Source organism: Gorilla gorilla, chromosome 1, assembly GCF_029281585.2.
Source record: "Gorilla gorilla gorilla isolate KB3781 chromosome 1, NHGRI_mGorGor1-v2.1_pri, whole genome shotgun sequence".
Taxonomy (NCBI): domain Eukaryota; kingdom Metazoa; phylum Chordata; class Mammalia; order Primates; family Hominidae; genus Gorilla; species Gorilla gorilla.
In genome coordinates this window covers 124,768,963-124,786,292 of record NC_073224.2, presented here as the reverse complement: position 1 = coordinate 124,786,292, position 17,330 = coordinate 124,768,963, and the positions used below count along the sequence as shown (strand labels likewise).

At 38.3% G+C, this 17,330-nt stretch overlaps 1 protein-coding gene across 1 annotated transcript in view; it reads left to right on the top strand.

Annotated features, from left to right (window-relative positions):
• Window positions 1-17,330, top strand: part of LOC101149786 (notch receptor 2) — a 160,939-nt gene that overhangs the window by 117,726 nt on the left and 25,883 nt on the right. The window contains exons 14-20 of the mRNA XM_055355264.2: window positions 1,171-1,316; window positions 4,024-4,137; window positions 5,738-5,857; window positions 6,298-6,450; window positions 13,115-13,343; window positions 14,108-14,309; window positions 16,870-17,023. Coding sequence (XP_055211239.2) covers window positions 1,171-1,316; window positions 4,024-4,137; window positions 5,738-5,857; window positions 6,298-6,450; window positions 13,115-13,343; window positions 14,108-14,309; window positions 16,870-17,023 — 1,118 coding nt within the window. The remainder of the gene's footprint in view (window positions 1-1,170; window positions 1,317-4,023; window positions 4,138-5,737; window positions 5,858-6,297; window positions 6,451-13,114; window positions 13,344-14,107; window positions 14,310-16,869; window positions 17,024-17,330) is intronic.

Here is a 17,330-nt window from a genome sequence, read left to right as displayed (position 1 = left end):
CCTGCCTTCCATAAGTGAGGACCTAGATGGAACATAAGGAGGAATGTCTCCCTTATATGGGTCATTAGCAAGGACCTCATGGGAGGAACCCATACTCATTGTATGAATCTTTGGCAGTTATGTTTTTAGTATGTACTGGAATGATTTCTGAAGAATGTTCTAGCTTTTGATTTTTTTTCCCCTGCTTAAACATAGCTCAGCTCTGTTCTGTCACAGTGTCAGTGTGTGCTCTGAAGTAGGGCTGCTTCAGCCAACTTTAGAGATGTCCCTGATAAAACATTTGCAATTTTTAAGCCCCACAGACTTGTGTGATGTGTTAGTGATTTTCTAGAATCATAGAGTGACCTTAGGTCTCACGAGACGCTCTTATACTCTTGCTGTGTTTGCCATAGGATATGGCTTTGGACATTTTCCTTTGCCAAACTTTGAAAGATGAAAGGATAAAGAGTGTTTAGAGGCAAATAGTAAATAAAGTTATTTAAAAATTAATTAACTCAGTATTGGTGTTTCAGAGTATAGCAGCCTTCAAGGCACCCTTATCCATCTCTCATTTTCTTAAAATTCTCCCGATAAGAAGGCTGTCATTTCCTGATATCACATTCTAAGTGTTAGTGATGTTCAAATTGGAGATTATATTTACAATTCAAATACCTTCATTCTTGTGCCTTTTCCTGCAGAATACCCTAGGTGCTTTCTGAAGCCAAGTTTTAGGTCAAGACAAAGCATGACTTAGATATGAAATATCCCAGGAGCATCTTAGAGTGGCTCAGGGTCCCTGACAGTGACCTAGGTATCTATTTGGCACCAAAAACTAATGATCTTAATGTTTGCTTTACTTTAGTTTTATGTATAATAACATACATTGTGCAGATTTATCCATGATATTGTTTCCTTCAGAGTGGCCCAATATATTGTACAAACCATTGTTTACATAAGAAATTTCATTATAATTTCACTAACTTAGCCAGGAAAGCACCAAGAAGGTTTCTTTACTGGATACACCTGATAGGGCCACATGGTACACACCATGTGCAAGGTGATGCAAGGATAGTTCCATGAAAGTAGAAATGAGATCAGTTTACCCCATTTCTTCACCAAGTCCTGTATTTCACTCTATGACTCAATCATACGTTTATACCTCCTATAGTAAAAAGTTTTGTCTTCTTTCAGATATAAGTGTCTCTGTGATGCAGGCTGGGTTGGCATCAACTGTGAAGTGGACAAAAATGAATGCCTTTCGAATCCATGCCAGAATGGAGGAACTTGTGACAATCTGGTGAATGGATACAGGTGTACTTGCAAGAAGGGCTTTAAAGGTGAAAACAAAAGTACATCTTTCTGCGTCTGCTCTTTGTCTTCTTGTTGTTGCATACTGCTTGACTCACTTCTTAGTTTCCTTTTCTCTTTTTCATTCATTCGTGTAACAAACATATTGAGCAATTAGACTTGTAAGGCACTTGGGGAATAAAAACATGAATAGATACAATTTCTACCTTCAGCCTAGCAGAGAGGTAACCTATTGAAATAGTAATTTTTTTTTTTTTTTTGAGACAGAGTTTTGCTCTTGTTGCCCAGGCTGGAGTGCAATGGTGCGTGATCTTGGCTCACTGCAAGCTCTGCCTCCCAGGTTCAAGCCATTCTCCTGCCTCAGCCTCCCTAGTAGTTGGGATTACAGGCATATGCCACCACACCCGGCTAATTTTGTATTTTTAGTAGAGACGAGGTTTCTCCATGTTGGTTAGGCTGGTCATGAACTCCTGACCTCAGGTAATCTGCCCACCTCGGCCTCTCAAAGTGCTGGGATTACAGGTGTGAGCCACTGCACCCAGCCTGAAATGGTAATATTTAAGATGAGCAGTTAAGACTCCAGTTTTACAGCATTGGCCAAGCGTCTAATTATAAGCTTCCTGGTCCAGGTTTGAGTCTATGATAGTTCAAATAGATATATGGAAGTAGAATGAAAATATTATGCTTACTATAATTAAGATAGTAGTAATATCAAGGAAGAATCCACATGTTCAGAACTCTTTCAACAAACTTTTTAACACATTGAGATATTCTTAGTTACTTAGTCATCTTTGGTCTACACCGGAGGTCCTCAACCCTCAGGCTACAGACCAGTACCTGTGTGTGGCCTGTTGGGAACCAGGCCACACAGCAGGAGGTGAGCAGCCGGTGAGGGAGCAAAGCTTCATCTGTATTTATAGCCACTCCCCGTCACTCACGTTACCGCCTGAGCTCTGTCTCTGTCAGATCAGTGGTGGCCTTAGATTCTCATAGGACTGCGAACCCTATTGTGAACTCCACATGTGAAGGATGTAGATTGTGCACTCCTTATAAGAATCTAGTGCCTGATGATCTGTCACTGTCTCCCATCACGTCCAGATGGGACTGTCTAGTGGCAGGAAAACAAGCTCAGGGCTCCCACCAATTCTACATTATAGTGAGTTGTAAAACTACTTCATTGTATATTACAGTGTAATATAATAATAATAAAAGTAAAGTGCACAATAAATGGGATGTGCTTGAATCATCATCCTAAAATCATCCCCCCAACCCCGGATCATGGAAAAATTGTCTTCCACGAAACCAATCCCCGGTGCCAAAAATGCTGGGGGACTGCTGGCCTACCCAACAAATGGATAGTCATGGGAATTGTGTAAAATCTGCTTCTGAGTTATCACTGTTGTATTTCTACCATCAGTTTTCTCTTGGAAACTCACAAAAGAGAGCCGTGTGGGTAAATCATTATATTTGCACTCATCTGTCTATTTATTCATTGATTTCCTCACTCAAATATTGTGCTGTGCTATTGTGATACATCAGCATGTTTTAGAGCCGCTTTATTTGATTACTTGAAACATTTCTGAGACCGTATTTCAGCCATTAATTTTCTGATATATTGTATTACATTGGCAAAGAAACTTGTAGATTTCAAAACACTTTTATTTCTTTATCTTATGAGACTTGCTTATCAGTGAACAAAATAAAATTCAAAAGGTAAAATCCCAAATTATATGCCCAGTGGGCAGCAGAATACTCCTTGAACCCATACCTCTGCATTCCTAGACCATGTTTTCTTTTCCACAGTGCCATAGTTTCTCTATTTTAAGGCTCTGTGCCAGGCCCTATTGGAGATGCAAAGGTGTGCAGTATTTGGGTACTGTGCTATCTCCACTAATCTTTTATTCCTTTTATCCTTTTCTTAGTGGGAGAAGGTTTCATGCCTTGAATCAGGAGAAAACAGCTTTGTAACTTCAGGAAGTACCACATGGGTGGTAGACATGGTGCCTATGAAAAAATGGGCATAAACCAGAGGCTTTGATTAATATATTCAAAAACATCATCCCTTTTCCTGACCAGAAATGTTATATACAAAGAGCTTATGTTTATCATGCAACAAGCTATTGGCTGGGTGCGATGGCTCACACCTGTAATCCCAGCATTTTGGGAGGGTGAGGTGGGAGGATCACTTGGCCACAGAAATTGGAGACCAGCCTAGGCAACATAACGAGACCTCATCTCTACAAGAAATTTAAAAAATCAAGTGGGCATGATGGCATGCACCTGTGGTTCTAGCTACTCAGGAGGCTGAGGTGGGAGGATTGCTGAGCCTGAGAGGTCGAGGCTGCAGTGAGCCATGATTACACAACTGCACTCCAGCCTGAATGACAAGAGTGAGACCCCCTGTCTCAAAAATAAATAAATAATAAATAGATCCTGCAACAAGCTTTTGAACCAAGAACTTCATTATTGAGAAGTTATTTGTAGTTGGAGGGGCATTAGGCTTTCAGACCATTAGAATAGACTGTTTTTCCATTCATCTTTTCAACTAATTGCTGTCATTTACTGACTGTATTTCAGGGACATGGGGCTGAAATGAATGAACAGGTATTTCAGTGGCCTGAAGAAATGAATGCAATTTCTGATGTGTTCAGTTTTTACCCCTAAAGAGAATTGGTTAGAAATTGATGAGGCTGTCAGAAAGTTTTACTGTTTTTGGTTTTTTCCTTTTGTCTACAGGCTATAACTGCCAGGTGAATATTGATGAATGTGCCTCAAATCCATGCCTGAACCAAGGAACCTGCTTTGATGACATAAGTGGCTACACTTGCCACTGTGTGCTGCCATACACAGGTGGGTCCTGGAGGTACCAGCAGGGACCAGAGGGGATACTTGACCTTGCTTTGTCAGTGCCTGAGTCTCAGTGCCCAGGTCTGTGGGGCTGTAATGCTCCTCCGAGGGCTCACTCCTCAGTTGTCCTTCCTGCCTTTACTGACTGGATCTTAAGCTTTGAGGAAACATTGTGGCCTCCTAAGATGCAAGTGATGGACAGTCATTTGCCTACATTGTACTTTAGTATTTGAAAGAAAATTTTTTTTAATTGTATGTGGCTGGAACCAGGCACATAGATGATGGCTGTCTATCATTTGAATGTTTCCAGGACATTAGCTATTGGTCTTAGTTTCAATAATACAGCTACCACTTACTGGTAATTTACTATGTGCCAGAAACTTTTTGTACTTTGGATTATTTAATGTATTCCTCAATAATTCTACAATGTAGAAGTTCCTATTGCCATTTTACACATGAGGAGGCTGAGGCAAAGGGAGCTTGCTTGCTCAAGGTCATATAGGTAAGTAGTACATCTAGGATTTACCTGTAGGTCTCTTTGAATCTGAAGCTTTTCCTCTTAATGGCCTTTTTACTTCCCACATTCAGTACCGCTACATCTCACTCAGAGGTGTCACCCCTTCGATGGCTGTTACAACTGAGAAGACGTGAGTGTGACTGCATGTCACATAGCTGTTCTTTGTTTCAGTTGTTATGTTTGGAGTGTGCTTGGGACATTTATTCTTTGTTTTCTACTGGCTTATTATCGCCTTCTTGTGATTGGTTATATTTCTATGGCTTGTTTATCTCCTCTTCATCTATTTTTCTCATTCAGAGGGAACAAAACACAAACATAGACAATAACTTTGCCTGTTTCATCAGGTTGCGGCATGCAGTCAGGAGCATGGCTGAGTTATTACTTCCCTGGAGTCTTGAGCTGTTAATAGCAGCTGTTAATAGTGACTCTAAGTTGTGTAGAGTAGCAGAATAGCCATAGCATGACTGTGTTACCTGAAAGACTTGATAGCACATTGTTACTTTTTCCCCTCTAGAAGAAATAGTAGGCCAGGCACGGTGGCTCACCCTGTAATCCCAGCACTTTGGGAGGCCGAGGCAGGCGGATCACGAGGTCAGGAGATCGCAGCCATCCTGGCTAACATGGTGAAACCCCGTCTCTACTAAAAATGTAAAAAATTAGCCGGGCGTGGTGGTGGGTGCCTGTAGTCCCAGCTACTCGGGAGGCGGAGGCAGGAGAATGGCATGAACCTGGGAGGTGGAAGGTTGCAGTGAGCCGAGATCGCATCACTGCACTCCAGCCTGAGAGTCAGAGTGAGACTCCGTCTCAAAAAAAAAAAAAAAAAGAAATAGTAGTGTAGGGAAACTACATTTAACAGGCCTAGTTCATAAAATCACAGTTGTAGGAGGTCCCTAACTATCTTGCCCAAGGTTACACAGTTAACAATATCAGAGCCAATGCTGGAAAGATCATGGGCTTCTCCATTTTCAAAGCCTCTTAATCAGGACTTTTGACTTGAATTCGGAGAACATCCTTGGGATACAACTTGGGAAAATTTTCGTTTTCTTACCTGTTTATCTGTCATAAACTCTGTCATTTACTTTCCAGGCAAGAATTGTCAGACAGTATTGGCTCCCTGTTCCCCAAACCCTTGTGAGAATGCTGCTGTTTGCAAAGAGTCACCAAATTTTGAGAGTTATACTTGCTTGTGTGCTCCTGGCTGGCAAGGTAAGAACATGGGTGTGGAGAAGCCAAGAACATACATTCTGACTTTAGACAAAGTGGTCAGGTTATCAGATCATATGGAAGGCCCTGCTGGTCTTATGAGGCCTGTCCATCTTGTCAAGAGCACGCAGGTTTTGCACAGGAGCTGCTAATTGAAATGGCTTAGAAAGCCTTTCCATTGTCCGTGTCTTCGGGGCCCCCTAGCGGCTGGAAGGCTGCAACCCAAGCCTTACAAGCCATGATGTTCGTTCTTCAGGGAGTTTAAGCACCTTGGCAGCAACTTCCTAGGCCTCAGAAGTCTTCCTGGAACTTCCTAAAGCAGGGGGCCAACCAGTTTGTCTGTGGAATAGCTCCATGCACCCCAACTAAGCTCAGGTCCTGCGTAGATTTTTGTGGGAATCAGCTTCCAAGGACTAGGTCATTTATTGGCCCTGTGTTCCTAGGTCAGCGGTGTACCATTGACATTGACGAGTGTATCTCCAAGCCCTGCATGAACCATGGTCTCTGCCATAACACCCAGGGCAGCTACATGTGTGAATGTCCACCAGGCTTCAGTGGTATGGACTGTGAGGAGGACATTGATGACTGCCTTGCCAGTGAGTATGCCAGTCAGCTCTTAAGCCCCCGGAGGAGAGGAAAACACACAGGGAGCAGAGGAGAGCCCAGTGGAGGCTGCCGCCTTTCATGCCTGACATTGGGCATACCGGTCATTTATCCAGCATATTTAACAGTAGTGTTTTAACTCTTTCTTTTGAAGCTAGTGTCCTTGGGAGTTGAGGCAGTGGAATATATTTTAAGCATTACCTTTAATTTGTGAACATTGAAAATGTGAGGACAATGCTATGATAGTGTTTTTTAAAAAACAGATTTATTGAGGTATAATTAAGGTACATTAAACTGCAAATATTTTCAGTGTACAATTTGGCACATTTTGACATATAGTAACTGAAACTATCACCCAAAATAATAAACATATTTATCACCCTAAAACTATCTTCATCCCATTGCAATTTAACCTTCTCTCTTTCTTGCCTGTGGAGTCACAGTTTTACCTTCTGTCACTATAGATTATTAGTTGGCAGTTTTTATCATTTTATATAAATGCAGTCAGATAAGCATAAGTCAGGAGAGGTTCTGACTTGTTTTAATGAACATAGTATTTGAGATCCGTCCATGTTGTTTATATCAATAGTACATTCTAGTTTATTGTTCTGCAGTATTCCATTGTATGGACATATTACAGTTCATTGGTTGATGGCCATTTGGGTGTTTTCCAATTTGGAGATATTACAAATGAAGTTGCTATGAATGAGTCTTTGTGTGGACATATGGTTTTAGTTCTCTTGAGTAAATACCTAGGAGTAGAATCGGTGAATCATGTGGTAAGTGTATGTTTCACTTTTTAAGAAATTGCCAGAATGTTTTCCAAGGTGATTGTACTATTTTCATTCTCACCAGAATTGTATGAAAGTTCTATTTGAACCATATGCTCACAAACTCTTGGTGATATCATTTAAATTTAGCTCTTCTAGTGGGTGTAGAGTGGTATTTCATTGTGATTTTAATTTGTATTATTCTCTCTTCCAGTGATGTTAAGCATCTTTTCGTGTGCTTTGCCCATCTGCCTATCTTCGTTGGTGAAATGTCTATTTAAATTTTTTGCCCATTTGAAATAATTAGGTTGTCTTCTTGAGTTGAAAGAGTTCTTTGTATTTTTAAATAAGAATTCTTTGACAGGTATTTGCTTCCCAATGATTTCCCTCCAATTTATAGCTTCTCTTTTGATTTTCTTTTGAAGAGGAAAATGTTAACATTGATGAAATTCAGTGTATGCATGTTTTTCCTTTATAGTTCATGCTTCATGTATCTTCTTAACAAATCTTCACCTAATCCAAACTTGAGGTTTATCTACTGTGGTTTCTTCTAAAAGTTGTGTAATTTTAGCCCTTACATTTTGGCCTATGATTTGTTTTGAGTTAATTTTTACATATTGTGTGACTTAAAAGTCAAGTTTAATTTTGTTTTCTTACTGTACTAAACTAACTTCTTATTAGTTGTAGGTTCGTAGGTTAGCCTCTAGATAGTTTAGATTCTAGGATTTTCTACAGATACAATCATCCTGTCTATAAATAACCCTTATGCCTTTTATTTCTTTTCAACCCTGTATGCCTTTTATTTATTTTAGTATTATTGTACTAAGATCTTCAATAAATACAGAATAGAAGTGGTGAGAGAAGCCTTACCTTGTTTTTGATCCTAGGGGAAAAGTATGTAGTCTTTTACCATTAAGTGAGATGTTACCTATAGGTTTTCATAAAGGCCCTTTATCAAATTGAGAGACCTTGTACTTCTGGTTTTTTAAGAGGTCTTTTTGTATTTTTATAATGAATGAATGTTGATTTTTTGGTGTGCAATTGATTTCTCTACATCTGTTGACATGGTGATATTATTTTTTTGTCTTTTAATGTAAGTAAATTGTCATCAACTTTATTTAACATTTTGCAAATGTTAAAAGCTAATCTTAAATTTATGGGCTATATTCCACTTGGTCATTATGTGTTATTCCTTTTATGTATTATTGGATTTGATTTGCCAAAATGTTGTTAAGGATTTCTATGTCTGTGTTCATGAAGGATATTGTTCTCCAGGTTTCTTGGACTACCATTGTCTGGTTGTGATAGGAGGGCAATGCTGTCCTCATAGAACATATCAAGAAGTGTTTCTTTCTACTTTCTGGGAGAGTTTGTGTAGAACTGGTGTGTTTTCTTCCAAATATATAGACATGGAACCTTCTTTCTGGGAAAGTTTTTAACTACAAGTTTGGTTTTCCTAATACATATAGTGCCATATGGGCTATCTGTTTTTAATTGAGCTTTGGTAATATCTGTCTTTCAAAGAATTAATCCAATTCACCTGTTTTGTCAAATTTGTTGACATAACATCAATTTGTTTTATAACATTTCCTTACTGTGCTTTAATAGTCTATAAGATCTGTGATGGTTTCCTTCTCTTGTTTCTACTATTGGTAATTTGTCTCTTCTTTCTTTGAAAGGAAAGAATGTCTGTTTTGCAGATTTTTTTCATACAGTGTTCTATAAATGTTATTAATTCAAATTGGATAGGGTAGTGTTATTCAGGTCTTTTATGTCCTCTGTGACTTTCTGTCTACTTATTATTCATTGAATATAATAAGGAGGCTTTCTGTTTACTTCTTATTCAAGAGTATTGAAATCTTTTACTATCATTGTATATTCATCTGTTTCTCTAGTAATTCTATTTGTTTTGGCTTAATGAATTTTGAAACTCTAATCTTAAGTGCATAAACATTTAGGGTTCTTATGTCCTTCTGAGGAATTGACCCATTTATCATTTTGAAATGGCCTTTTTAAACTCTTGTCATATTTCTCTCTCTGAAGTCTACTTTGCCTGATACTGATATAGCTACTCTAGCTTTATTTTATTATTAGAGTGTGTTTTTAAAAATCCTTTTACTTCTGACCTGTTTCTCTAAAATGGGTTTCTTGTAGAGAGCATATATTGGGTCTTGTCTTTTTTTCTCCAGTATGACGGTATCTATCTTTTAATTCAGGTATTTAGACTGTTTAAATTTAATGTAGTTTTTATATGGCTGGCTTCAAAATATGCCATCTTGCTGTTTGCTTTATCCTTGTTCTTTCTGTGTATTGTTTCCATTTTCCTTTTTCTGACATCTTTTGAAATAATTGAGTATTTTTATGATTACATTTTATCTACATACATAAATTTCAAAACTTTATCTATATTCACTACCATATTGGTTACATATTTTTTAGTAGTTATTGTAGGGATTACTGGTGTGCAGCTTTAACTTATTATAATGTACCTTCAATCGTACCACTTCATATAGAGGAGAAGAGCTGTACACTCACATTTACATTCCTCCTGGCCTCTCTTCTATCGTTGTTATAAAATGTATATAGCATTAAACCCATCAAATATATAATTAAAAGGTCAATTTTTTCAAGATATTTGAAAAATAATTTAAAAGTCTTTAAGTTACTTACGTATTTTCAAGTCTTGTTGGTCTTTATTCTTTTATGTAGATTTGTGTTTCCATCAGGTATCATTTTCCTTCTGTCTGAAAAAATTCCTTGAATATTTTGTGTAGTCTTTGTCTCCTGGTGATGAAGATGAAGTCTTTCTGTTTTTGTGTGTCAGAAAGGTTTTTATTTTGCTTTAGTTTTCAAAGATATTTTCACAGGGAGGAGAATTCTAAATTGACTTTCTCTTTCAGCACTTTAAAGCTATCCTATTATCTTCTACCTTGCATTATTTCTGAGGAGAAATCTGCTGTTATTCCACAATTCTTTTATCTGTTCCTTTATATATAATTATCTCTCCTGTGGCTGCTTTTAAGATATCCTCTTTCCACTGATTTTTACCAACTTGATTATAATGCCTGTTGGTGTGGTGGTCTTTTTTTTTTTTTTTTTTTTTTTTTAGACGGAGTCTCGCTCTGTCACCCAGGCTGGAGTGCAGTGGCGTGAACTTGGCTCAATGCAAGCTCCGCCTCCTGGGTTTGCGCCATTCTTCTGCCTCAGCCTGCCGAGTAGCTGGGACTACAGGTGCCCGCCACCACGCCCGGCTGATTTTTTGTATTTTTAGTAGAGATGGGGTTTCACCGTGTTAGCCAGGGTGGTCTTGATCTCCTGATCTTGTTATCCGTCCACCTGGACCTCCCAAAGTGCTGGGATTACAGCATGAGCCACCATGCCTAGCCTGGTGTAGTGTTCTTTATGTTTCTTCTGTTTGGAGTTTACTGATATTTTTGGTTATGGGTCCAAGTCTGCAAAATATTTAACCATTATTTGGTAAATATTTAACCATTATTTTTTTCAAAAGTTTTTGCGTCTCCCTTTTATAATGTTCATTATGCATTTATTAGGCTGCAAGGTTGATTTATTTATTTTTCAGTGTTTTTTCCACTTAGTGTTTTATTTTGGATTATTTTACTATTTGAAGTTATCTTGTTATACTTTCAAGTTTACTAATTGTTTCCTCTATAGTTTCTCGTTTACTGTTAATCTCATTTAGTATATTTTTCCCTCAGATATTATGTTTTTATATGTGGAAGTTTAATTCAAGTCTTTCTTTTAACGTTACCTCCCTCTTTGTCATGTTCATGCTTTTATTTCCTTCTTGAATATATTGAGTATCGTTGTTTTCTAGTTGATAATAATTGACCATATTTTATTGTCCTTACCTACTTTTCTACCATATGAGAAATTCCTGAGTATGTTTCTGTTCATATTTTTTCTACTCATTTTGAATGTATTTCCTGCTTCTTTGCCTGCCTGGTAATTTTTTACTGGATGCTAGACATCCATCTTACATTGTTCCATGCTGAATTTTTTTAAAAATCTTTTTTAAAAAAACATTTTTGAGCTTTGTTCAAATATTCAATTATTTGGACATAGTTCAATCCTTCAGAGTCTTACTTCAAGGTTTGTTAATTGGTTCCAAAATAGTCTTTAGTTGAGGGCTAATATGGCTCGCTACTACAACAGGGGTCCCTCAGGATTCTACTTACTGCCACGTGGTTTTTTTCATTCTTATTGAATAAACATGAGCTATTCTCAGCCCAGTGAAACCTCTAGGGATTATTCTGCCTACTTCTTTCTGGTGGTTCTTCCCCCAGCCTTAATAGTTTTATTACATGTATGTACTGACCGATCCTTAGTTACTTGTATAGTGATTTAACTTCAAATGAGATTATCACAATGCATTAATAATGGCACCTTAATTTACAGGATATATAACTTCAGATTATCATATAGAGGCCACCATGCTAGGTGCCGGCAGTGATAAGATAAATAAGTTTTAGTTTCTATTTTCATGAAGCTCATAGTCTATTAGGGAAGAAAGACATATAGACACAGTTCAAGACCAGCCTGGCCACATGGTGAAACCCGGTCTGTACTAAAAATACAAAAATTAGCCAGGCATGGTGGCGGGCACCTGTAATTCCAGCTACTCGGGAGGCTGATGCACGAGAACCTCTTGAACCCGGGAGGCGGAGGTTGCAGTGAGCCAAGATTGTGCCACTGCACTCCAGCCGGGGCAACAGAGTGAGACTTCATCTAAAAAAAAAAAAAAAAAAGACATATGGACAAATAATTTTAATGATGTATTACAAATAGTGAAAAAGTTTCCAAGGCACAATTGATGGAGAACTTTAGGGAGTGAGATCAAGCTGTTTGTATTCCTTTCTCACATTAAGTAACATGTCATTCAAAATATTGAGTATTTTTAAATTTTTCTATAAGAAGTGGGACCAACAATATTTACAATGAGTTTAAAATAATTCAGTAAATTATGGATGATGAGTTTCCTGAAAGATGCTATGGAAATTATAGTAGCTGTGTACTGTGGTTAAGAAAAACTGAAACAATTTTTACAATTGCTTTAATAGAGATTGCAGATGAGTCTTATAAGGGAATTAGTTCAAGAGATGAATAAAGTATATTAAATGTTTCACTAATAAAATAAAGGTCACATTACCCTTTAGTTTAGTATTTAGTTTTCATTTTACATGTATGACCTGTCTTTGCAATTATATTTTTAAGTTCCTTAAGAGCCATAGCTACAGCTTATTTTTCTTGTTCTGATTTGTATGGCATATAATTGTAGAGTGCCGTGGCATGACTGTAGCTTAAAATTTGTTGGTTCCTTACTATGAGTATAAAGTGTTCCAAGATCAAGCTATGTGATATTTCAATTTTTATTTAAACTGTGTTTCATAAGGCTACTGAAATCTAAAAGAGAGAGAGAAAAAGAGAGAGAGAGGAGATGGAAATGAAAGGGAGAGAGAAGATTATATAGTTAATATGCCTGGAAAAACATGAATATGTGTATTTTGTCCTCCCCCACACACTCCACAATCACATATACCTTTTGAAAATATTGATTGCTATTCTGTGTATTGGGGCACATATTTGATTTCCAAATGTGTGAGGGACCAATGCAAGTTTTATGACTATTAATTTTACAAAACTGTTGGTGGTGACATAGATGAAGTTTATTCCAATTAATAAACAGGTTAAAAACTTCAAGCAAGTATTATTGAATTCATTTTCATAAATGAGGGAGTTGGCAAAATTGAATGAAAAAGTCAGAATTATGCTGCCCCCAGCATGACTTAGTTCAGGTCATTCACTTTTATGAATCTAAGATTAAATTGATGCTACTCTTCAGAGGTCTAATTCTTTTGTAATGGCTTAGATCCTTGCCAGAATGGAGGTTCCTGTGTGGATGGAGTGAATACTTTCTCCTGCCTCTGCCTTCCGGGTTTCACTGGGGATAAGTGCCAGACAGACATGAATGAGTGTCTGAGTGAACCCTGTAAGAATGGAGGGACCTGCTCTGACTACGTCAACAGTTACACTTGCAAGTGCCAGGCAGGATTTGATGGAGTCCATTGTGAGAACAACATCAATGAGTGCACTGAGAGGTGAGCAACCAGTCACTCGGGCATCAGCATCTTACGAGAGAAAGGGAGAAAGGGAAGGAAACTTCAGAGCACAATGCTAGAATTGTGGAGCAGGGATGAGGTGTCCACATGGATCCCAGTCCACAGTCATCTCCTATTGCCCAGTTACTGGTTCCTGATAAACATATATAATAGAAAGTTAAAGGTCAGAGGTTGCGAAGTTTATAGGGATGGTTTATTATTTCTTGCTTAGGGAACAGAAAGAGCTATAATTTTGTTCTGTTCTTCCCTTGGCCTCTCATTCATTTCAAAAATCCAAAAATTCCAGTTTTTCTGCAGAGATTGGAATTGTTACTAGTCTTTAAGTAATTTCTGGGAGTTTTGTTTCATTTCTTTTTATAATATTATGAGCATGTTTGTTCTATTTGTCTTTTATAAATAATCTATAGTGAATAGGACTATTCAAATAAATTAAATTGACTTAGAGATGAAATGTGATACATGGGAAAACTACGGAAGGACTGGGTAAAACCTAGAAAACTTCATTTTCTGTAGGTATCTATAGTAAGCTCAGTCTTTTAAATACTTCTAAGCCTTTGATTATAGAAAGGAAGTGGGCACCTCAGAGCTTCTGGCACCCAATCTAGCTTGTAAGAAAGTTTAAGGGATATGGGTTGCTCAGAGGTATTTGCCTCTGTATGATCTTAGATTCCAGAAATCTTACTTTGTAGTAGTAAGTCACAGGCACCAGATACATAGCTGATGTTGCTCTGTTTGCTTCTTAGCTCCTGTTTCAATGGTGGCACATGTGTTGATGGGATTAACTCCTTCTCTTGCTTGTGCCCTGTGGGTTTCACTGGATCCTTCTGCCTCCATGAGATCAATGAATGCAGCTCTCATCCATGCCTGAATGAGGGAACGTGTGTTGATGGCCTGGGTACCTACCGCTGCAGCTGCCCCCTGGGCTACACTGGGAAAAACTGTCAGGTAATTGACTTCCTTCCCATTCACTCAGCTCCCCTAGAGCAGCTGAAGATTACACCTGTTCACTTTCTAGTCTGAATAAGTTCCTTCTAAAAGAGAAAACTGTGGATCTCAGGGATGTCCCTGAGATAATCTAGGTAACTTCTTAATAACTTGCAGATTCCAAAATGGTGCTGGCAATATGATATAGATTCACAAACATAAGATCTTGAAAAGAGGCTAACCAAGAACTGCAGAAAAATACATGTGGGAAATAAACACAGATTTTTGTTTTTTGTTTTTTGTTTTTTTGTTTTTTACATTGGAAGCACAAAAAGAACTGAAGAAAATAGAGAATAATCAAAATAACCTTTTAAAGGTCAGATGCAACACCTAAGTGTTTAATAATGATAATTGTTGTATCTTGCAATGTGGTAACATTCTCAAAAGCAAACAATTTACATATCTTTTAAGTTCAAATATGTAAATACACACTTCCATTAAATTTTAGAATGGAAAGAGCCCTTATAGGCAACTAATCTAACCTTCGATTTCACGGAAGGCGAAACAGCCCCAGAGGGGCAAAGTAACTTTTCCAAAGTTGCATACCAAACAGCACTGTATTTAATTTAATGTTATTCTACCTCTTTAATAGTGATAGAATAATAACTCCAAAGAACATAGGAATAAATGGCCAAACTTAACTTGACTTACAGGGCGCACTTAAGTAAGGCTTAGGCTATATTAGACATGTGAGCACCCACCTCCACAAAATTAAGCAGCTTGTTGCTGATTCCATGGATCACGAGAGCATTTTTGGTTGGGCTCCTATTTGTTCTCACAGTGTAGATTGGAAGTGCTGGTGAAGCACTCCTCCCTTCCTCCAGCAAACTGTCTATATTGTGAATTTGGCCTTCCTCTCCTCAAGGGGCCAAGCCACTCCGTGTATGAATTAAGATGAAAGGTGCCAGTCCTTGTGCACTCTTTGCTTCAGATTTTTCATAAGTCTGATTGCCTTCCTTAGAAATAAGCTCTTAAACGGTTTTAGGCTTATTAACAGGCATTAAGTCCTTTTACCCATATTCACCAAAGATAGATTTGGTCAAGACCCATGTGGATTTCTCACACAGGATTAGCACAGAAAGTATGAACCTGTCTGACAGCTTTAACTCTTTCTTTCTAGCATTACAGGGTGGCTATACATGTAGGCAAATCATGTCTAGAGCATTGGGAATAGCTTAACCTGTTGGGTTTCCCTGAATTTTTAAACTTTTTTGGTAAGAACTTTTTAAATAGAAGACCTAAGAGGAATTAGACTACAGCAGGCCCTCAAGTAACTTTGTTTCCTTCGGTGTCATTTTGTTACAACATTGAGTGGGGGAAAAGTCTGTTTTTGGCCAGAGCTGCTATCTGTGTGGGGTTTGCATGTTCTCCCCATGTCTGTGTGGGTTTTCTCCAGGGACTCCAGTTTCTTTCCACAACTCAAAGTCATGTATGTTGGGTGAAGTGGACATGTCTACATTGTCCCATTGTGCCAGAATAGGCTCTGGCCACTCATGAACCTGAACTGGAGTAAGTGAGTTAGAAAATAAATGAATGGGGCCGGGCACGGTGGCTCACACCTGTAATCCCAGCACTTTGGGAGGCCGAGGCAGGTGGATCACGAGGTCAGGAGATCGAGACCATCCTGGCTAACACAGTGAAACCCCGCCTCTACTAAAAATACAAAAAATTAGCCGGATGTGGTGGCGGGTGCCTGTAGTCCCAGCTACTCGGGAGGCTGAGGCAGGAGAATGGCGTGAACCTGGGAAGCAGAGCTTGCAGTTAGCGGAGATAGCGCCACTGCACTCCAGCCTGGGCAACAGAGTGAGACTCCGTCTCAAAAAAAAAAAAGAATGAATATACCAATTATTATAAAATGAAAACCCATAAAGCCTATGATGATCATATGAGTGCACAACAATAAACAATGTGGTACAAAACCACCCAGCAGGGAAACCACCCAGCAAGCCTGCCATATTGGTTAGTATTGCTTTCTGAACTGTGTGGTGGTAAGAGGTGCTGACAGTTTTGCTTTCCAAACATTTATTCCTTGACTTGACCTGCCACCACTAGGACTACTATTACTCATGGATTCACCAAAAATTGGATAAATAATTATCTTGTTTTTATTAATATTTCTTAAATGAATGTATAGCTTGTTTATTTTAATGTTTAATATCAGAAGTGGGTGTTAATTTGAAGTTTAGTGATTTTTTTTTAACCAGAAATAAGTAGAGGAACTTAACTCTTTTTTATATCAATTAGACTGTGGTAAAATTGGTTTCGTTATATATCGTTGTCCTTAAAGTCACAGTTTCCAAGAACCTAATGATGACATTAAGTGAAGACTTAACGGTACGTAAAAATGGTTAGGTGTACCTCGGAACACTGAATCTAGTTTAAGGGCTCTTTTACTAGATGAAGGCTCTTTTTCTTTTTAATCAGTTTGCTTTTCTTTGATTTCTTGTAACACAATATAACTTCTTTTCTTCATTTCTAGTATTTGAAATTTGATGTATGTACACCCCTGCCTCTGTTTCAGACCCTGGTGAACCTCTGCAGTCGGTCTCCATGTAAAAACAAAGGTACTTGCGTTCAGAAAAAAGCAGAGTCCCAGTGCCTATGTCCATCTGGATGGGCTGGTGCCTATTGTGACGTGCCCAATGTCTCTTGTGACATAGCAGCCTCCAGGAGAGGTAAGCTTTGCTCCCTTGGGCTCAGGTCATTCACTGCAGTATTGACTGTCCAGTGGCATTTAGAGCAGGTATCATTTTTTTGTGGGATAAGAGGGAAGGGCAGATAGTAGTGGGTGGGCAGGGCTCTGGGGAAAGGGCTCAAGACAGAAGGTGTAAGGGTAGAGGAATAGGTTCAGAGATTCTGAGAAGAATGTATTTGAAATGAAACTAAGGTATATTCCACTTTCAGGGTTTATTTTTAATATGCATCTGGTACTGAGGGTTGTGAAGAACTGGCTAAGAATAAGATTTGATGTGTCAGCCAGTT